Source organism: Salvia miltiorrhiza, unplaced genomic scaffold (genome assembly GCF_028751815.1).
Source record: "Salvia miltiorrhiza cultivar Shanhuang (shh) unplaced genomic scaffold, IMPLAD_Smil_shh original_scaffold_468, whole genome shotgun sequence".
Classification (NCBI taxonomy): Eukaryota; Viridiplantae; Streptophyta; class Magnoliopsida; order Lamiales; family Lamiaceae; genus Salvia; species Salvia miltiorrhiza.
The window spans coordinates 460,265-483,629 of record NW_026651556.1 but is presented as its reverse complement, the minus strand read 5'-3'; the positions used below and the strand labels follow the sequence as shown (position 1 = coordinate 483,629).

At 37.7% G+C, this 23,365-nt stretch overlaps 1 protein-coding gene across 1 annotated transcript; it reads left to right on the top strand.

Moving 5' to 3' along the window:
- The first annotated feature begins 22,562 nt into the window (after positions 1-22,562).
- LOC131004917 (glutathione S-transferase T3-like) lies at positions 22,563-23,090 on the top strand. Its single transcript, XM_057931684.1, has one exon. The coding sequence runs from the start codon at positions 22,563-22,565 to the stop codon at positions 23,088-23,090; it is 528 nt and encodes a 175-aa protein (XP_057787667.1).
- The last annotated feature ends 275 nt before the right edge of the window (positions 23,091-23,365 follow it).

Sequence of the window (23,365 nt, the reverse complement as noted above, 5' to 3'; positions counted from 1 at the left end):
CACAAAAATCGCCTAAAATATTTTTATTTTCATTTTGTTGTAATTCAAGTTATTTTTTCAGCTTGATATCATTGCAAAGTATTATTCCTTCTGCAACTATTTCTGCAGAAATATCTCCATAGGTTAAGTTTTCCCATGCAATATTACCATTAACAAATTTTGTTTTTAATCTATTGTTAACTCTTTCTGCAAAGAGTGGCGGAAGACCAGCTATAAATTTTTCTTTCCAGAAATTCATATTACAATCATTTCTAGTAAGAACTTTGGTCATAAAAACATCTTTATACCACTGGTAATCAGAAAGCTTTGAGCATTTTAAATTCATTAATTGTTTTTGAGATTTACTTAACTGAAGCTCATTAGCTCCAACAAAATTAGATAGGATAGTATAAATTAATGTATTAACAGCATCGGATTAAAATCAAAGGAAAAGAAGTTGAAACTCCATCTTCAAACTCACAACATATTACAGTTTTAACAAAAGAAAATCTTAGTACTTCTGAATTAGAAGAAAAAGAGGAACTTACTATTAATAAACTTAATAGATTTTCCTCTATTAAACCTTTCTATAATAGACCTTCTCCTTTTTCTTTATTGGGTTTTTCCATATGTTGAACTGTTATTGATCCAGTATCAACTAGAATTCTCTCAAAGTATTCTCGAGTCTTATTCTCGTGCACTGGTTGCATGTCTTTATGTAGATAAATATTTGCAATTTGCAAAGGAGAAAGACCTTTTAGGTCATTTTCAATTGGACAACAATTTAAAAATCCAGAGACGAGATATGGATATCTTATCTCTTCTTTTGTTCCTCATTGAAGGATGTAATGACCCGACTTTTAATTGAGGATAAAATTCTTCTAATAACTGATTTAAGGATTTATTATGATAATTAGGGTTCGGCATCCATTAATAAAATACAGACTTATAGGAATTTGATGATTTATATACGTGATGATTTATTTTTATTTTATTTTCAATGAGTGACACTCAAAATATATTTTGAGTCCATTAATTTATTACCGATCATTTAACATTGAAGTGTTAATTATAGATCTTTAATTGATTGTTAAAGTGAGCATATGCGATTATTTAATTTATTTAAATGGCAAGCTCAATTAGATTTTATACTGCAAATGATAATTACAGAGACAAGAATACCACATGCTAAGCATGCTGAAGAGAAAGTCCATGTTCATAAGCATGCTGAAGAGAAAGTCCATGTTCATAAGCATGCTGAAGAGAAAGTCCATGTTCATAATTATCAAGCTGAAAAAGAATTATGTGTTCATACTAAAGCTGAAGAATTTCCACGATTCTCACCACCCCATTTTCTTTTATAATCTACATCATTCTTCACCCAAACCTCACCACTTCACCATTTCTAAATTCCTGCAGCAAGTTCAGACAACAACATACACCAGAATCTTAAGGTTTTTCTCCTTAAGCTTATTTCATTTAACCTGTGCAGAGAACCACCAAAGCCACATACAATTACTGGATATTCTTTATGTGTTTACAAGATATGCTATATATGAACTGAAATTAGAGAGAGCTTATATTAGAAGAAAAGAAATTCATATTTACATGAATATATGCTTGAGTACACTTTACAATTGAGTAATTACAGTATGAGAATAATCTTATGTTTCTTTTTAAACTAAAAATGAGGCTTGACCCTGCTGTGTGTGTGTGAGTCGAGATCAGAGGGAGGCGGCAGCCGCGGTGGCTCGTCGCCGGCGACGGAGCGGCGGCGGTGAACCTGCCGTTGCCTCCGATCTGCCACGAATCAAAAGGGAAGAAGAGAGGGTTTTTAGCGTAAAGTTTAAAAAAAAGAAAGAAGGGGAAAATGATAGAAGATAAGGGTTTACCTGGGTTGTCGGCGGCTGCGGCTGCGGCTTCGCCGGAAATCAGGGAGACGTCTGTTAACGGGGGAGATGTGAGAGAGAGGGAGACGTAAACGGGAAAGGCGAGGACGACCGGAGGTGGCCGCGGCAGCCTTCGCTGCTGCAGTCACAGAACCGATCAGAGAGGGAGGTCGGAAGCGAAGCTACTCGCCGGAGACGATGGTTCCGTCGTGGAGGTGAGGCGGAGGAGGTGACAGCGGCGGCGTGGTGGCGCTTGCTGTGTCTGTTTCCGGTAGAGTGAGTGAGAGAGATAGAGTGAGCGAGAGAGATAGAGGCGAGAGGGTGAGAGAGGAGAGTTCAGGGAAGGAGAGAGATGGAACAGCCGCGCCGCTCGCCGGCGGCGACGGCGCCGTTGAACGGCAGCGGCGGTGGCAGAACACGTCCGAGAGAGAAAGGGAGGGATGATAGGCGCAGCTTTGATGTGTGTGTGTTTGAGTGTGTCTAGTGTGTGTTAAGTAGGTTTAAGAGAATATTATGGGCTTTGGGCCATAGTTAATTGTTGGGCTTGCTGTTGGGCCAAGACTTGGGCCATTTTATTAATTGTTGTTGGGCCGATTTTATTAAGTATTTGGGTCCTTCTTTAATTAATTGATGAGCTTAGATTTAAATATTTGGGCTTCTTTAATTTAATTGTTTGGGCCTTATTCAAAGAAAAACATGATAGACTTAATTTATCTAATTAATTTGGGCTTATATCTATTTAAATTATTTGAGCTCTTAATTATTAATTTAAATTGAGCTTGATTAATTTAATTATATATTGACCTTTAAATTAATTATTTAAATGGAGTTCTTTATTTCAAGTATTTATAAATGGATTATAAAATAAAATATTTTGAGTTAAACTCTCATTTAAATTAATTCTTTTCAAATGACTTATTAATATGGATTATTTGAAAATGATTAAATGATTTTAAATATAAGAAAGCATGATCTATGATGATATAATTTGTCTATGTGATATCCTATGATTTATTTTTAAATGACGGAATATTTAACTTGATGGCGTGAGTAGAACGAGTTATGATTGATGCGCATGATGATGTTCAAATAAACGGTTTCGAACCTAAATGTTAGTTATGTGATAGATGTTTTGAGTTTAAGGTTTTGAACGAGACGAGATTAATATGGATGTTAGAACCCTAAAATCATTAAAGAAGATAGTTTAGTTTAGAGACCTATCTTCCTTTCTTACACGACTTTCTTCTCGAACTTATCGACTCTTCGTCAATAAAGGTCCAGACGGGAAGTGAAAGCTAAAGAAGGAGGTAACTCTACGCCCCTAGTGGGAACGAATAAGGTGGGCATTACTTTAACTATACGTATATAGAGATCCCCTGCGTGTCGTAGGCCTCTTATACGAATGAATGCATGAGATGATTTAACTGTTAATTTCAGTTTCATATATATATCAAATGAGTTTAAATGTTACGTTCAAGCAAGTTATTTCATGACAAAATCTTTGAGTTAAAGTTATTTCAAGTATTGTCTTGCCATAAAATGTTTAAATTTTAGTATGATATCTATCTGCTTTGGCTTTGCCAATGATGCAATCGAATTCGGGTCCTGAGCAGTTGATAGCTATCCTGCCTTGACTAGTGTACACCAGTGACCGTGAGTCATCTAGCGGGTTGGCCGGTCAAGTGACCGTGAGAGGTGGCCACCTCTCCGGCACACAGTTCCAGATATGATAGATTACAAGAGAACTTAGTCTGCAGACGAACTTTAAGAATCACAAATGAATTTAGTAAGCTTGGGCCTTTTTAGCGAAACACTCCCTTGCTGTACTGTTTATGATGGCATGACAATTTACAGTTTTGAAGCATGTATTTTTATACCTAGGCATACGTGCCCACTGAGTGCTTTTGTACTCAGCCCTGCATATGTTTTCTAAATGTGCAGGTTGAGCTGATGTGATGATGGTGCTGCAATGAGCGGAGTCTCCAGGGTTGTTAATAAATAGTTAACCTGTCTAGAATATGTCTTCATACATATGTCTGGCTACTTTCCGCTGCAAGATGTTGTTGATGTTATAGTATGTTATGTCATACTTTGAGTCTTAAGAGAATGGTTTCATATGATGTATAACTTGATTAATGATATTAATTAAGTTTTATGTTGTCTTTCATAGACTGTTCAAAAGAGTATTAATGAGTAAATACGATGATTTTTCTTAAGTTAAGTAAGATTTACGGTTTCAAATGATGCCCCTTTCTTTCCCCGCTTCCGAATCCCCTTCCCGAGTCATAACCCCGGTTAAGCCATCCTTAGGGATTGCGGGCTGTGACAGAGTGGTATCAGAGCGAAGGAAAGCTCTGAATTAGAAGTCTTGAGTTTAGTCTAGAATGAGTCACTAGACTAATAGTTATTAACAACCGTGAGCTCAGCGCACCATCACACCAGGCTCAACGAGGTATGTAAAATTTCAAAGTTTATTTGATGTTAAATTTTGAAGAGCATGATATTGAGGTTATATGATGAGTTATGATGTTACACTTTAAAGGTGCATAGTTTGAGTTTGAGGATGACAACATGATTAATAATGAGTTATTATGTTGTAAGAGCATATGTTGATGTTACATGATGAATCATGAGAGCGTTTGTATCGTATGATGTTATATGATTGAGGATGCATAATTATGAGTTATGATGTGATGTATTTGAGATGTTTTGTGATGAGAATTGTTTGAGCAGTTGTGATAAGTCACGATGATTTAGATGAAGGAATCTAATGTCATTGTTAAGAGAGATTTTTTTTTTTTACTAAGTAGAAGGATGAAATGAGAACTTAGAGCTAAAGCTTGAGAGAATTGGCAATTGCTTTAAGTACTTGTTGGTTTAAGTTATGAGTTTGAGTTATGAGCTTGAGTATAATAGCATGATTAATGATGAGTTATTAGCATGCTGCAATGAGATATTGTACGATATGTTGAGTTGTTTTGTGACGCGAGTTTTGCTCACGCAACCTTAATGGTACTTGAGGAGGTATCATGAGCCATAGTCTTTGGAGATGGCTTTGAGAGAGAATTGTTGAGTTGTCTTACTGAGTCACGATGATTTAGATTAAGGGATCTAATATCATTGTTTAGAGAGATTCCCTACTGAGTAAAGGTGGGACGAGATGAGAATTTAGATGTTTTGAGCTTGAGTTTTAAGATAACAGTACTACTTAATAGGAGTTTTGCTAAGTTATGTTTTGTTTATTTCTGTTGCTGGAGCCAAGTAGAGTTAGTTCCTAGAGTCACCTTTAAGTTCTCCTTATAGGTTGGCCAGGACTGTTGGCACTGCACGAAAGTGGACTGTTGTGAGATCGAACTCAGGAAAAATCGAATACGAGGACGAGGCGTACAGTATGTGGTACAGAGATACCCTAGCAGATTTTCAAACACATGTTCATAGACTATGAAAGGATGAAAGCCTTATGGTTGTTACTACACTGGATGGCATCGTGCACCTAGTCCCCGTGCTACCAATCGAGTGGTAGGATTGAGCAAGGAAGAAAGCCACTCAATATGATGGGACATGTTGTCTTGAGCATTGGACCCACAGGAGATGAGATTTGTTACAGATACCCAGATTTTCTATGCGGATCTACTGACCGGATGCTTGTTTTCTACCAGGGACTCTAGAAGAGTGTAGTAGATATCGAGTCGATCCTTGAGTATCAGTTACCAAAGATGATAAAATGATAAACGATAATGAGGATGAGAAGTAGCCGAGGAGGGCTAGAGTTGATGAGGATGAGAAGAGAAGTCGGTGTAGGCTAGAGCTAAGGATGATCTTGAGAGTATGCGCGGTACACCCTCGTTTTTGATTAGTTGCAATTACATTGCGATGTATATAACTTACTTAGGAGATACTGGTACTTGAGATTTTGACATGATGATAGATAAGCATGCGAATATAGTACCCTACTGATGTTAAGTAGATGGATGTTCCTACTGTGCTAAAGTAGCAACTAGATGAGTTAACTGGTAGCAATTACCGTAGGAGGTCCAGACCGAGACATAGTACTATTAATGGTGTCGGTTTAGAAGGGACATTACGATAGATACTATGGTTTTTGTAGGGTTTAAATAACCCCTTTATGTAAGCCCTCTAAAAAGAGGCATTCTACTGATGGATATATTAGGTTGACCAGAGTGGTCTTTTTGTTAGCATTTCGTGAGTGCTTATTGCCTTACAGATGAATGTTAAGGTGACCGTGAGGGTTTCCTTAAAGTTGAGTTAGTAAATTGAACTTGAGTTTTGAGGATGCTTAGAGCGTTGGTCGAGTTGAGTTTTCCTTTTGTGATTTCAAAAATGCCTCAAAGATGTCATCAAGAGTGTGATGTGAAGGATAGGCGGGATAATACTCCGCCACCACCACCGCAACATGAGAGGAGAGTAAAAAAAAAAATATTGAACTTTTGAAACAAGAGTCTAGAACATAGGACCCTGAGTTTAAGCTTTTAGCTTGCTGGTGTGAACTTAAGTTTTGTTATGTATAGTATGTTGAGGGTTTAGAAGACACAGAATTTCCAAGTTCGGGATAGTATATCCCGTGTGACTGGGGAGTGATTATGTTGGACCTGGCCAGTCCGCATGATCCAAATCTCAGTAGACGTGTTTTGGGTTTATAAACCCATGTATTTCAACTTTCGGTTGAAAAATCAGATGGGTTCTCACTCTAAGTCATTTTGTTCGACTTGGTAGTTACTCCTTTCTACCCTCTGGTTATTTATTTGAGTCTCTTGAACAAATTTTCCGCAACACTTTATTATAATATCATTTGAGATTTGAGCTTTTGCAACTTTGAGTTGCCCTAGTAGATTCTTTTGATGTATACGACTAAGAAGTGTTAGTATATTGACTTAGTAAGTCACCCAAACTATAGCTTGGTTAACTGTCCATCAGTTTGTGTCTAAAATTAGTTGACATTAGTTCTTCTCCTATGATTATTATCAACCATACATTTTGTTAGCAATTTATAGTACAAACCGTAAGGTTTGAGAATAAGGACTTGAGTTATTTTGTCTATGCTGATTTCACGATAGAATCATGGAAAAAGTGTTACGCATGTGATATGAGAAAAGGAATGTATTGATGATCGTTTTTTTTTTATATAGAATGTCTGGTAGATGAGAAGCTAGAAACGAGATGGGGACAAAAAAAAAAAATGAACCATTACGAAAGATGGATGGACTTTTTCTCAAGTAAAGCTTGTTATAGCTATGAAACCAAGAATCCAGTTGAGGGTAAACTCTAGATTAAGACGATGAAGAAAACCTTTGATTTTCTTTGTACCGCACAAGAAAGACTTCATGTGTTGCGTTCCAGTTGACTAGATCTACAGATTTTGGTGGGAGGCCAAAAGAAAAGCAATGACTCAAGAATGTGGTTAGCAAACTTGTCTTAGAAAGACTTTAAGACGGACACATATGACATATATTTTCAATATCTGCGAAAGGAGGAGAGAAACGAAAAATGTTCAATCTAAAGCAAAACAGGATATCTATGACCTAGTATGACCACATTTGTTGTGGCATGTCCGTTATACCCCACAATAGGTGGACATCAATGAAAAGATCCCGAAAAAGTTTCGCCCTGGCCTAAAGTATGAGATAAGGATGGCACTCGCCAACCACGATGAGTTTACGTACTTTGAATTGCTCAGCAAAACTCTAGACGCTAAGGTAGTTATGCCCGGGGATCACCCGTCAGAAATACAAACTGAACAAAGCGATCAAGACATGAAAAAAACTTTTCACCCATAGAAGGAACGACGATAGTGACACGTAGTTATATAAACCTGTAATTGAATGTAAGATCACTTAAGGTGGTAGCGAATAACTTGATGTTATACCAATATGGAACGTAGATGTAACCCTAAGAATGGACTGGTTAGCTGAGAACTATATGCTATGATTTATGCAATGAATGGGAAATCTCCTTCAAACCTCCAGGAATAGACGCTTTAAGTTTTCACGAGATTAGTATAAGGAGCGGATACCAGTTATTTCATACATACAAGCCATGAAAGTGATAAATAAGAAACATTACCAAGTTTTCCTTGTATACCTAAACGAAGGAGCTAGAACAGAAAGGACAGTCGAGGACGTAAAAGTTATACGTGAATTCCATTATGATTATCCAGAGAACTTACCAAGACTGCCACCTAATAGACAAGTAGAATTTACCATCGACCTAGTACCAAGATCGACACGTGTATCAAAAGCATCGAACAAGATGACTCCAAAGGAGTTGGAGAACCTAGAGATCCAATTGCAGAAAACGACTAGACCTAAGTTTAATCATGTCTAGTGCATTCCCATCAGGAGCGCATATTTTGTATGTTATGAAGAAATATGGTACTTTAAAAAGGCGCACAGACAATAGAGCGTGGAACAAATTAATACTCAAGAATGAATATCCTTTAGTGAGGGTAGATGAATTGTTTGACCAACTCAAAGGTGCAAATGTGTTTTCCAAGATCGATTGAGGATCGGATGTCATCACCCAAGACAACTTTTAGAACGGGTTACCACTACAAGTTTGTAGTTGTGCCATTCAGGCTAACAAATGCCCAGATATATTCATGGGCATCATTGATAGAGTATTCTACCTTCACCTGGATAAGTTCGTCTTAGTGACTCCAAGAATGAAGATGAACATAAGGAACATTTAGGGACCATGTACAAAAGTACTATTGGGTGAACGAATTTATGCCAAATCAATAGGTGTGAGTTTTGCTCAAGAAAGTGGCATTTTCTGGAACATATTGAATGATTTGAGTTTATATATGTGTTTATATTTATTAAATATTGCACGTATAATTTACTTAGATTAATTTGAACACCAAGGTTCAAATTTGATGAAGGCCGTGAGTCATAAGGCCAGAGACGAGCGATGCTCAATTTTAATTGAGTTATTTTGAGCATGCCAATGTGTTTAGAATAATTAAAAATATTTGTATTTAAATTTTTGGAATTTATTTCCATTAAATACAAATTTTCTAACTATTCGATGATTTATTAAGTTGAGATATGTGGAGTATGTGAAGTCATGTAAGTGAACTAGCAGTGCATATGAGTTAATGCTATGTTAGTAAGACTATATGAATTATTTGAGTATTTATGAGATGAGCATGATTAGTAAGTTATTGAGCTTTTTGAATTGCATGAGAAATGCATATAAAATGGCTAAGTATGAGAAATTAGTATGGATGAGATTTATTAGTTTAAATGAGATAAATAAATTAGAGAAACATGTTAATTAATTATAGTTGGAATTTAGTATTTAATTACAAAGTCCGAGATTTAATCGAGAACTATGAGCATGATAAATTGTTAAGATATAATTTATTATTTAAGTCTGATATCGATTATGTGTCTAAATGGAGTGAGTGTGAGAGTTATGATTAACGCACATAAATGTTGGTATCTGACACTCGAACAATTGGTGTCGAGTATAAATGATAGTTTAATGATAAAGAGTTTTGATGATTTTGAATTGTAGTGCTAGAGATTCTAAAACCTGATAAGGAATTTGTAGTAGCTGATGAGACAAAGAGGATGGGTTGAACCCGTAAAGGATTATGATTTAATTTGGTATTAACCATCGCATGGACAAGACCAATGTAGTAGATGATGCAGTGAGCCTGAAGGTCTCGTCTAAGATAAGATAAGATGATGATAGAAGTGACTAAACCACCCAGCTTGAGGAAAATGGTGGTAGAAGCACGAAGGAAGGATGAGAAGTTACGAGTAAGAATAAGGATAAGAAGTTTCAAGAATTACCACGAGGAATCAAATAATGCTATCTTCTTTGAAGGGAAGATATGCATCTCCATGACAATGAACTTAAGAATAAGATAAAGCCACGACACCCTTATACTATCACCAGGAAGTACTAATATGTATTAAGATCTAGAAAAAAAAATTCTAGTTAGGAGGAATAAAACGAGATGTAACCTCAATTGTTGAAATATGTCTTGCGTGCTAGCAAGTGGAGGTTTTACAACATATCATATTGTTACTTTGAGTCTTCGAGCTCATAAAGTCAAGCTTAATGTCGTGTTTGGGACAAACCGAACCCTTAACGAACCAATGGATTTCTTTGTCGAGGTGGATTTTTTTTTTTTTCGAATACTTCAGACTTAAGCAAAGGTTGTCACAAAAGGGGGGCAGTGAATGCCCACATGACTCGAGATTCCATCGATGAATGAATAAAAGTTTATAACGGCGTTTTAGGCTGACTGCCTACATGCTCGAAATGGTTGGTCTCCTTACAAACTATTTAAGTTGCCTTAGGAAGGCTTTAGAGATATTAGTCGTTATAGTTCCGCTTAAACGACATAGAAATTACTAATAAGGTATGTTGAAGACGACCGAGCTAAACCGGGGTGAAAGCTGAGAACATGTTTTTGCCACTCTTTGTGAGACATATAATACCAGTTATCAATCGACTATCGATAGGTTGGCAAATGAGGCGTTATACCTTAGGAAATATAGATCACCACTTTGTTGGGATGAAATGGCTAGACGATTGAAATCATCCGTCAAAATTTGATAGTGAATAAAATAGGGGCCATGATTGACAGAGTCATATGTTGACAAATGACGAATTGACCTATGATGTGAAAATGGAGAGATAATTTCCATAAAAGTTTCTCCATCAAGAGAAATCATTGGACTCAATGTGAAGGGTAAACCTAAACCCCGTTTTATAGGCTCATACGAGATTGTAGAAAGGATAGGCCCAATAACTTACTGTTTGGCGTTAGCGCTAAGCTTTGAGAATGTGCGTAATGTATCCCATGTGTCGCAATTAGAGAAAAATGTTTACGATTCAAAGCATATGATCCATAAGAACAACATTGTTATTAGTCAATATTTGAGTCACGAAGGAAGATCCAAATCTATCTTAGATCGGGAAGTTCAGGTACTAAGGACTAAGTCGATACCGATAGTAAGGGACCTATGAATATATCATGGTCAAGAATAGACTACGGTCTAACAAGAAAGTGAAGTACTCAGAGTTGTTTTCTGCGGTACAAATTTCGGGACGAAATTTCTTTTAAGGGGGATAGTATGTAATGACCCGACTTTTAATTGAGGATAAAATTCTTCTAATAACTGATTTAAGGATTTATTATGATAATTAGGGTTCGGCATCCATTAATAAAATACAGACTTATAGGAATTTGATGATTTATATACGTGATGATTTATTTTTATTTTATTTTCAATGAGTGACACTCAAAATATATTTTGAGTCCATTAATTTATTACCGATCATTTAACATTGAAGTGTTAATTATAGATCTTTAATTGATTGTTAAAGTGAGCATATGCGATTATTTAATTTATTTAAATGGCAAGCTCAATTAGATTTTATACTGCAAATGATAATTACAGAGACAAGAATACCACATGCTAAGCATGCTGAAGAGAAAGTCCATGTTCATAAGCATGCTGAAGAGAAAGTCCATGTTCATAAGCATGCTGAAGAGAAAGTCCATGTTCATAATTATCAAGCTGAAAAAGAATTATGTGTTCATACTAAAGCTGAAGAATTTCCACGATTCTCACCACCCCATTTTCTTTTATAATCTACATCATTCTTCACCCAAACCTCACCACTTCACCATTTCTAAATTCCTGCAGCAAGTTCAGACAACAACATACACCAGAATCTTAAGGTTTTTCTCCTTAAGCTTATTTCATTTAACCTGTGCAGAGAACCACCAAAGCCACATACAATTACTGGATATTCTTTATGTGTTTACAAGATATGCTATATATGAACTGAAATTAGAGAGAGCTTATATTAGAAGAAAAGAAATTCATATTTACATGAATATATGCTTGAGTACACTTTACAATTGAGTAATTACAGTATGAGAATAATCTTATGTTTCTTTTTAAACTAAAAATGAGGCTTGACCCTGCTGTGTGTGTGTGAGTCGAGATCAGAGGGAGGCGGCAGCCGCGGTGGCTCGTCGCCGGCGACGGAGCGGCGGCGGTGAACCTGCCGTTGCCTCCGATCTGCCACGAATCAAAAGGGAAGAAGAGAGGGTTTTTAGCGTAAAGTTTAAAAAAAAGAAAGAAGGGGAAAATGATAGAAGATAAGGGTTTACCTGGGTTGTCGGCGGCTGCGGCTACGGCTTCGCCGGAAATCAGGGAGACGTCTGTTAACGGGGGAGATGTGAGAGAGAGGGAGACGTAAACGGGAAAGGCGAGGACGACCGGAGGTGGCCGCGGCAGCCTTCGCTGCTGCAGTCACAGAACCGATCAGAGAGGGAGGTCGGAAGCGAAGCTACTCGCCGGAGACGATGGTTCCGTCGTGGAGGTGAGGCGGAGGAGGTGACAGCGGCGGCGTGGTGGCGCTTGCTGTGTCTGTTTCCGGTAGAGTGAGTGAGAGAGATAGAGTGAGCGAGAGAGATAGAGGCGAGAGGGTGAGAGAGGAGAGTTCAGGGAAGGAGAGAGATGGAACAGCCGCGCCGCTCGCCGGCGGCGACGGCGCCGTTGAACGGCAGCGGCGGTGGCAGAACACGTCCGAGAGAGAAAGGGAGGGATGATAGGCGCAGCTTTGATGTGTGTGTGTTTGAGTGTGTCTAGTGTGTGTTAAGTAGGTTTAAGAGAATATTATGGGCTTTGGGCCATAGTTAATTGTTGGGCTTGCTGTTGGGCCAAGACTTGGGCCATTTTATTAATTGTTGTTGGGCCGATTTTATTAAGTATTTGGGTCCTTCTTTAATTAATTGATGAGCTTAGATTTAAATATTTGGGCTTCTTTAATTTAATTGTTTGGGCCTTATTCAAAGAAAAACATGATAGACTTAATTTATCTAATTAATTTGGGCTTATATCTATTTAAATTATTTGAGCTCTTAATTATTAATTTAAATTGAGCTTGATTAATTTAATTATATATTGACCTTTAAATTAATTATTTAAATGGAGTTCTTTATTTCAAGTATTTATAAATGGATTATAAAATAAAATATTTTGAGTTAAACTCTCATTTAAATTAATTCTTTTCAAATGACTTATTAATATGGATTATTTGAAAATGATTAAATGATTTTAAATATAAGAAAGCATGATCTATGATGATATAATTTGTCTATGTGATATCCTATGATTTATTTTTAAATGACGGAATATTTAACTTGATGGCGTGAGTAGAACGAGTTATGATTGATGCGCATGATGATGTTCAAATAAACGGTTTCGAACCTAAATGTTAGTTATGTGATAGATGTTTTGAGTTTAAGGTTTTGAACGAGACGAGATTAATATGGATGTTAGAACCCTAAAATCATTAAAGAAGATAGTTTAGTTTAGAGACCTATCTTCCTTTCTTACACGACTTTCTTCTCGAACTTATCGACTCTTCGTCAATAAAGGTCCAGACGGGAAGTGAAAGCTAAAGAAGGAGGTAACTCTACGCCCCTAGTGGGAACGAATAAGGTGGGCATTACTTTAACTATACGTATATAGAGATCCCCTGCGTGTCGTAGGCCTCTTATACGAATGAATGCATGAGATGATTTAACTGTTAATTTCAGTTTCATATATATATCAAATGAGTTTAAATGTTACGTTCAAGCAAGTTATTTCATGACAAAATCTTTGAGTTAAAGTTATTTCAAGTATTGTCTTGCCATAAAATGTTTAAATTTTAGTATGATATCTATCTGCTTTGGCTTTGCCAATGATGCAATCGAATTCGGGTCCTGAGCAGTTGATAGCTATCCTGCCTTGACTAGTGTACACCAGTGACCGTGAGTCATCTAGCGGGTTGGCCGGTCAAGTGACCGTGAGAGGTGGCCACCTCTCCGGCACACAGTTCCAGATATGATAGATTACAAGAGAACTTAGTCTGCAGACGAACTTTAAGAATCACAAATGAATTTAGTAAGCTTGGGCCTTTTTAGCGAAACACTCCCTTGCTGTACTGTTTATGATGGCATGACAATTTACAGTTTTGAAGCATGTATTTTTATACCTAGGCATACGTGCCCACTGAGTGCTTTTGTACTCAGCCCTGCATATGTTTTCTAAATGTGCAGGTTGAGCTGATGTGATGATGGTGCTGCAATGAGCGGAGTCTCCAGGGTTGTTAATAAATAGTTAACCTGTCTAGAATATGTCTTCATACATATGTCTGGCTACTTTCCGCTGCAAGATGTTGTTGATGTTATAGTATGTTATGTCATACTTTGAGTCTTAAGAGAATGGTTTCATATGATGTATAACTTGATTAATGATATTAATTAAGTTTTATGTTGTCTTTCATAGACTGTTCAAAAGAGTATTAATGAGTAAATACGATGATTTTTCTTAAGTTAAGTAAGATTTACGGTTTCAAATGATGCCCCTTTCTTTCCCCGCTTCCGAATCCCCTTCCCGAGTCATAACCCCGGTTAAGCCATCCTTAGGGATTGCGGGCTGTGACAAAGGAAGATAGCATCATTATAATATTGAATATTGTAACAACCCGACTCCCGGGAGAATAAGAAACGGCTACTTAATAGGATTTGCTAGACTTTGTTAGAATAAAATGAGTGATATGTTCTTAGATTCGGGTAATACATTGTTAATAAAGGAGTGCCGCAATTGAAGGATAATAAATACAACAATTAAGATAGAAATTTTCCCAACCAGGATCAAAAGTTCGGAGGTCTGAGACAACAAGATAAGACTTCATACTAGACATACATATATGCGAGGTTCAATTGCTAGAAATGCGATTGCCAAAAGAGTTCATAATAATTAGGCTAGGAATATTTAAAGAGTCATTCTCAAAAGTTATCCACCTAAGTGAATATTATGGCAGCGGAAATTATTATACGAAACTACAGCAACATCCTCCCTCAGCCTCGCACGACACCACCTGCCGCTCAACCTGCAAAAGGTTTTAAAAACAATTGCAGGGTTGAGTACTAATATACTCAGTGGGTTTAGCCATTTGAAAACATTTGAAAATCCATTTAAAAGAATAATCCATGCTATGAACAGTATAACATAGAAATATTTGAAAGCATTCCATGCATACTTAAAATAAATTTGTGGATCCATTTCCAGTCTTCTCTCTATTGGTGCTTCACCTATAATGTGAACATGTGGGAGCAACCCACAGAGGTCCACTACCATGCATGTTTCAGAAACGGGAGTAACCCAAGTCTGACAGTCTGAGGCAAGTGGGAGCAGCCCACAATACCCCTTTGTGTGTACACAATCCTAACCAGGGCGATCCAATCGCTACGCCGGCTAGGACCCGATCGTTAGATAACATAGGAGCACTTTAAACAATAGAGATATAAGAAACATTTTAACATGGATATTCATTTGCATTTGCATAATACAAGTAGAGTTCAATAACTCAAAGCATACTTTGGAAAATAAAACCCACCTTAATAGGACAAGCCTGTAGATAAAATTTGCACAATTCTCGTCTCGTAAAAGCAAAGCTAATTCCTTCTCTCAAGTGGACCTACAAGACAATCTAATCTTAATAGGTCTCAAAATATCGCATGAGCTAACGATTCTACAAAGCTGCTAAATCTTAATATTCTGCGCCCGAATTTTCAAAACTCAATTAGAAATCTTAAAAAAAATCGAATTTATCAAAATACTTTTATTGCAATATTCACTATGCATATTCATATCATATTTCAAAATCACATAAAGTAAATAATTACACATAATAAAATAAATAGTCTTATTAAAAAAAATCAATTGATTAAGAATTTAACTAGATAATTTTAAATAAAGCATGATTTCACAAAAATTAAATCAGCCCAACATCTAAAAAAAATGCAGCCCAATTCTTGTATTAAATCAAACCCATCTTAAATCATAGTATAGGCTCAAAATTTAATAGCCCAATACTAAAAACCCTAGCCCACAACCCATCTCCTTTATTAAAAGAAAAATCACACACACACACACACACAACACAGACGCACGCACACACACACCCAGACGCACACACCCTCACTCTCTCTCCCTCTCACGCTACTGCCGCCGCCGCCCGACGGAGGCCGGCAGCCGCCCCCCTCTCTCCCTCCGAATCTGCAGCCGCCGCCGCCCCTTCTTCGCCGGCGTCAACAGCCGCGGTAACAGCGGCGTCGCCCCCTCTCTTCTCCTCCTGCTCGCGGCGGGCAGCCACTCCGGAAACAACAGCGCCGCCGCGGCGACCGCAGCAGCACTGCTGCCTTCTCTTCTTTCTTCCTCTCGGTCGGGCGAGCAGCAGCACCCCGAAGGACCGCCGCGCCGCCGTCCTCGCCACCACCACCTCCGATTCTCCCTCTCAATCTGCCGCTGCTCCCTCTCCCTTCAAACTCCGGTGAGCCACCAGCTGCGCCGCCGCGCTTCAGACTCCGCCTGCCTCGGCCGCGAGCGGCCGGCGGGCTGCTGCCAAACATGCAGCGCCGGGCCTCGAAAGCCCGGCGTCGAAGCTCTAGCAGCCTCCACCCCTCTATCTCATCTCGTCACTCGCACTCACCGGAGGCAAAACAAAAGAAATTCTCAGATGTAAAAAGATTTGATTTTTGTTATGGGTGTTCTGTTCTTGAAATTTCTTAACGAAAGCTGTCGATTGTTTTTGTTTTGAAGTGATCTTTCTTCTCTCATTCTTTGGTTTAAAGATGAATTGGTCTGTGAGTTCTGATTGTGAATAAGTCATGTCTTAGTGTGAGTCTATGTTGAAGAAGTGAAGAAGATAAGAGTAGAGGAAAGAGACTGTAGAGAATTTTACCTGAAAGCTGCAGCAGTAAGTGGTCTGTGTGGTGTATGGCTGAATTTGATTTGAGAAAACAGTAGGAAGAATTGTGTTTACTGTGAAAATGGTATGAATGAGCTTGGATGTCAAATTTATTCCAGAAAAGTAAAATGCATGTAAGGTGATTGGCTAAGGATGTGGTGAATGGTGGAGTGATACGTGGTGAAATTTCTTGATGAATATGACAAATGGTTGCTGCCAAAACATAACCCATAAATCTCTCTCTACAAAACAAAAGTAAAAAATCTTACAAAATTTAATAAAAGTATGTGGGCTGACATGAATAAAAAAAAAATAGTTGATAAAAATGGGCTTATAAAATATATAGACAATCTAAACAAAAAAAAAATGCCCAATCTAGATAGGTTAGTATAATAGTTCTATTTGGGCTCAATTCAAATTAAAAGTAATTGAAAAATAAAATGTAATATGAAATATATTTACATAGTCACGTATTTGCATTTAATCTCTTTTGGTAAAATTTGATAAAATCTTTTATTAAAAGAAATACCCCCTTTTTTAATCTATAAAAATTTTATCCGGACGAGAAATTCACCTAAATAATATTCTAAGTTCGAGTATCTCGGGAAATCCTATTAGGAAAAATCGGGGTGTTACAAATATCATAGGCTTTTTCATCATTTTCAAATTCTTTAAGATAATCAAAATCTTTTAGATTTTCTTCTTCACGTGAGTCAGAGCTTTTAGCTCCTTGTGGCTTGTGGCTTTTAGTTCTGAAGAAAAATTTCTTCAGAACTTCAAACAGGTACAATAAACACAAATATTTGACAGTGAGAGAGGGAGAGGAAGAAGAGGGCGAGCGAACTCAAGCGTACTCTCCTTCATCACTACAATAGGCATTATATAGAGAGGAAAATGAGACTTCCGACACATTTTGTCCAAGAAGTCAAAAAGGAAAAGGTTGGCCATTTTTTTCTAAAAGGTAATAGTATAGTAGCAATAAGTGAGCTTGAAGCATTTTTGATTGCGTCATTCTGCATTTTGCTTCCGTCATTCTGCATTCGGGTCTTGTGCTTCTTGATACTTTTCAAGATCGAAGTCTGAATCATCTTCATCTTCATCCATTGCTTCAGTTTCTTCATAATTTTGTTGTTCTTTAACAACAAGTCTTCTTTCGTTTTCAGATATTGATGTCAAGGGAATTTCTTCATTATCTGCATAGGATTTTCCAAAAACTTCTTTGTACAAAGAATTAACAGATTCTTTATTCATTTTTAGAAGTAGTTCTTTGAGCAACGTATCATGAGAAGGAGCCTGAGCATTCATATTTTTCATGATGTTGGCAGATGGTTTGAGGGATAGAATTCCTCTTTTGTCATAGGTTTTACCTTCATCAAAGAAATTTTCTTTTGGCCACCATTTAAGAAAAATTCTTCTTTTAAGTATGGTAGCGGTCATCTTTGTTTCGATTTTATCGAACTGTTGATTTTCAAGGTTATAATCCCATCTAATAATCCATGGGACTTGATAATGGTTTACGAATTGTAGAATATCAGAAATATTCTCAAGATGATTATTTTCTTTATAAAATTTTCTCCAGATATTTTTAATATCATATATATATATATATATGGCCCAATTTTGAGCAATAAATTTTCATTTGCTAAAGTTATACTCCCTCCGTCCCGTTAAAAGCGGCCACGTTCTTTTCGGCACGGAGATTAAGAAGAAGATTGTTATGTGTTAATTAAGTGTGGTCCACCAAAATTAAAGAATTAATTAAGAAATCAAATCCCACTTTCTTTCCTGGCAGACGGCGTCGGCGATGGTGACTGCGACGCCGGTGTTGGATTCAGACGGGGATCTTACAAACCGCAAACCAGATCTGAAATTGCAAACCAGATCGCAAACCACAAAAATGTTCAAACCAAATCTGAAATTGCAAACCAAATTGCAAACCAGATCCCACAAAGGGCGCCGGATTCAGACGGGATCTTACAGAGAGAGGAAGAAGGAACGCGAGGGAGAGATGCCAGGCTAAGGCGGAGCAACGCCGGCCTTGAGGCGACAACGACGCCGGAGGTTGCAGGGCGGTGGCGATTTCGATTTCAGATGAGAAAATTAGGGCTCTCTTGATGTTTCACAAATTGAGAAACTGAGAGAGAAAACTGAGAAAGCAACGGCGTCCTCGGCCGGAGGCAGCCTCACCGGCGGCTGAGACGGCCGGAGAAGAAGAAGGCGAACTCCTTGGTGAGAAGACCGAGCGAGGGAGAAGACCGAGCGAGCTTCAGTGAGGAATAGAGGAGAGAGAAGGTAGATCTAGGGTTTGTGAGAGAAGGGCGGCGCCTGGGGAAACGAGCGGCGGTGTGTGTGTTCTAGGCGGCGGCCATGGGGGTGGCGAGAGGGAGGGAGTAGAGGCGAGGGACAGGGAGTTCAGGGGTGGGGCGAGGGGGGAGAGCAGAGGCCAGGGAGAGGGAGGTCGGGGGGCGGCGACCGACGGGCGAGGGAGAGAGAGCAGAGGCCAGGGAGAGGGAGGTCGGGGGCGGCGACCGACGCCGGCGTTGGTGTCGTCCGCTTCTCGCCGGAGAAGAAGAGAGATGGGCGAGGGGAGGGGCTGTGGGGGGGGGGAGTAGAGAGAGAGAAGATGAATGTGTGTGTTTTGTGTGTGTGTTTGTTAAGTTAATGAGGGTTTAAGTTTAATTAGAAATTTAATTAAATTGATTAATTAAACTTAATTAAATACTAAATATTTCCATTTTAGGAAAGTGGCCACTTTTAGTGGGACAAACCAAAATGGAAATGTGGCCACTTTTAGTGGGACGGAGGGAGTAATTTATAACTTAAAATTATCTATCTAACTAGGGGCGCGACTAGACATATTCATAAATTCGATCAATAGATATATTATAAGGTTTTTTTTTATAACTTGAAAATCTAATAATTTCTAAATAAATATTGCTATGAAAATAAATGGTTTTGGGCTGTGACAGTTGAGCACTTAACTGACTTAGTAAGAACTCTCATCTTCAACTTTGAATTGTGCATGTGATTCATAATTATGTGTCTAGTTAATTACATGCGTGCAATCTCACATTAGAAACCAGAAAGTTGTTTTTCTTTTATATAGCAATCTATAATGCACGGATTCGCCGGAAATCACCACATTGCAGTATCCGATTCGCTCAAGGGTGCGATTCGCGTGGGATACGCACGGGATTCGCCACATGGCGAATCCCTCAAAAAAAAAAAAAATGGGTGCGCGAATCCGGTGCGCCAATCTCACGAATCCGGCGGTGGCGAGGGAGCGCGACTGCGTCTGAAGATGGAGGTTGAGCGCGGCGGCGTCTGGAGCGCGGCGGCGTCTGAAGATGGACTTCGTCGAGGGAGCGTCTGGAAGTCGTCGAAGCTCAGCCCGGAGTTGGAGCGCCTGGAAGTCGTCGAGGGAGCGGTGGAGCGCCTGCCCCAGCTCATCCACCGTGATTGGGGAAAGAAAAGGGGGGGGGAGGGAGTCGGTGGAGCGCCTGGAAGAGAAAGAAGGAAGAAAAAGAAAGAAAAGAGGGGGGTGGGGGAGTCGGTGGGGTTGGGTAAGGAAGAAAGAAGAAAAAGAAAGAAGGGGGGAGGGAGAGAGAGAGTTTGTCGGCTGAGTGGGGGTGGGGTAGGTAGGGTTTTAATTTTTTTTTTGGTTTTGATTTTTAAAGTATTTTTATTTAAATTTTTGTTTCTTTTTTTAAAAAAATTTAAAATAGAATCGTATAAATGAGATTAAATGAAAATGAGGATTTAAGCACCTTCTTATTACAAATTTATATATATATATATATATATATATTTGATTGGTTATATATAATAAAAATATATAATATAATAGACGTATCCTTCACGAATCGCACCCTATAATTTTTAAAAATCCGTATCCCTGCACCCGAATCGTATCGCTCCCGCACCCGCCCCCTCGCACCCGTGCAATCTAGATAGCAATAGACCCGTGCGGTTCTATACTAATAGATGACTTTAAAAGTGCAAATAATCATATATTCATTTCACTCAATTAAAAACTTTTGCTTTTAAGCAAAAAATGACATATTTTTCTTCAATATTTCCTCTATTCATTAGATCTTCTAAAATCGGTGTTTTTCCCATACTGAGGTAAGTTAAACTATTTTTAAAAAATACTTACATTTTGAAATCTCTACACCTTATACCCATTTACATTATTTAACAATATTATGTATCATGCGTATTTTTTTGCAGCAACTATGTGTGTGTTTTTGCAGTAATAAAAAATAATGTGTCATATTTCTTTTAACTCAATTTATTCCTTCCACCAACTTCAAATTGAATGCCATAATTATAGCAAATCTACCCACCTACCTCTTTTATGCCCATTTTTTTTACTTCATATGCATAAGGGCATCCACTATGGTGCTACCCCATAGTGGTGCCACATGTGTGCCACATCCTCCACTATAACACTACCTCATTTTTAACTATTCACGGACTCCACTATCATTATTACTTTTACCACAATATACAATTTTATATATATATAATTCATGTATTTTCTTTTTTATATTATATATTACTTTAATTAATTTAATATATATAATTACATGAATAAATTAATTTATTTAAATAATAAAATATAATTCTATAATTAATATAATTATGCTAAAAAATTAAAATTGGAACACACATATTATTGAAAATAAAATTTTTACAATACACAACTAAAATTAAAAATACAAATAAAAATATACATAACAACAAAAACAAACATAAAACTTAATTATAAATTTATATGAAATTGTTGTGCTATTTATAGCAAAAACTATGACTGTTAAAAATTTGGCCGTTATTCTTTTGAACATTATAAATTGAAACATCTATGTAATTCTGACAACAACTATAATTCATGAATAACAAATTGAAACATTTAAAAAAAACAATAGGTGAAAACATGAAAAAGACAAAATATGAAATAAAAATAATTAAAGAAAAGAAGAAAAAAAAGCACCGAAAGTGCAAATAGGGAGGAAAGAGAAAGTTAAAAGTGTAAATAGTGAGGAGAGAGAAATTGCTCGGGACCCACTTTTTCAATCAAGCGCATGCTTCTTGCAGAGGCACCCAATTCCCTTAGGGTGCCTCCAACGCCAACTTTTTCTAGTTTCTAAAACCAAGAACTAGCATTGGAGGAAGTAGGAACTAGTTTCTTTGATAAAATCGAGAAACCAGGTGCAAACAAGGAACTAGTTTCTCAAGCCATGTGGGACCCAAATTTGAAGCTGGCAGCCGTTTTTTTGCTTTTGTGGCCAACTTTTTAAACATTGAAAAGCGTGCCATTGAATTACATGGGAGTATGGCTTTGGTGACATTGAATTTTTTTTTTCATTTTGCGTCGAGTATGGCAGCAGTTTTTTTTGCTTTTGTAGTCCATTATTAATTTTGAATGTTTTATTTTGAATTGTCAAAAAGCAACGGCTAAATTACAACGGAAAAATTCTTAAAATTTTCTATATATACTTCACTTCAATTTTCATTATTCACACATCTTCCCAACAATCTATCTTCTTCTTATTTATTTTTTTTGTCTTTCTTTTCACTACAATTAAAATGGCGGATTCAAGCTCTCAAAATTCCGACTCAAGTAATTCAAGCTCTCAAAATTTCCAAAATTCTTATTTTCCAAATTCACAATATCACCACATGTCTTACCCTCAACAACAATTTCCATACAATTATCAAATGTCTCCGAATTTTCCTCAACAATTTCCATTCAACTCTCCCGGTGGTTCAAATTTTCCTCAACAATTTTCATTCAACTCTCCTGGTGGTTCGATTTATTCTTAACAAATTACATTCAACTCTCCTACTGGAACAAATTTTCCTCCACAATTTCCATCCAACATTCCTTCCAACTATTTCATGCCTCCACCAAATCAATCTCAACATACTAGCTCCCAGTTTCCTCAACATTCTTCACAAATTTCCCTTGCTGATGATGACGATGATGGAGTCGAGGAAGTTGTTAAATCTACTGCAAAGGTAAAGGAGACAAAGACGATGTGGACTCCTGATGAAGATATCTTTCTTGTAAAAGCTTGGTACAACACTAGCACCGACTCCATTATTGGCAATCAACAAAAGAGAAAGGATTTTTGGGAGAAAATTGCTGCCTACTACAATGAGTGGAGGCCAGAGGGAACTGTTGCGCGAAGTTACTCGCAGGTAAAAAATCATTATTATAAAATTAATCCGGATATTAATAAATGGGCAGGTATCTACAATAATTTCTGGAGCAACCGGGTGAGCGGTCAAGACGATGATGATGTACTAGAGGCGGCCAAAAGAGCATGGAGAAACGATGATCCAAAGAACAAGGACTTTAAGTTCTTGCACGTATGGAATATCATCCAAACTTGTGAGAACTGGACTCCTCAACAAATGTCGTAGAATCCTCAGAAAAAGGCAAAAAATTCTGAAACAGATAGTCCCTCTTCTACGGAGACTGGAGCTCGAATGCGATCGATGGGACAACAGAGAGCTAAATGACAAGCGAAACAAAAGGCTAAAATGACATCCACAGTCAACGAAGATAAGTGGAAGCAACTTAACGAGCACATGGCTAGACAATTGAGCCTTCAAGAGGAACAACTCAAGCTCCAACATATTGAGTTTTGCAGACAGGATACTAGTGGCATGCCGGAGGATGAACTGTACAACCACTT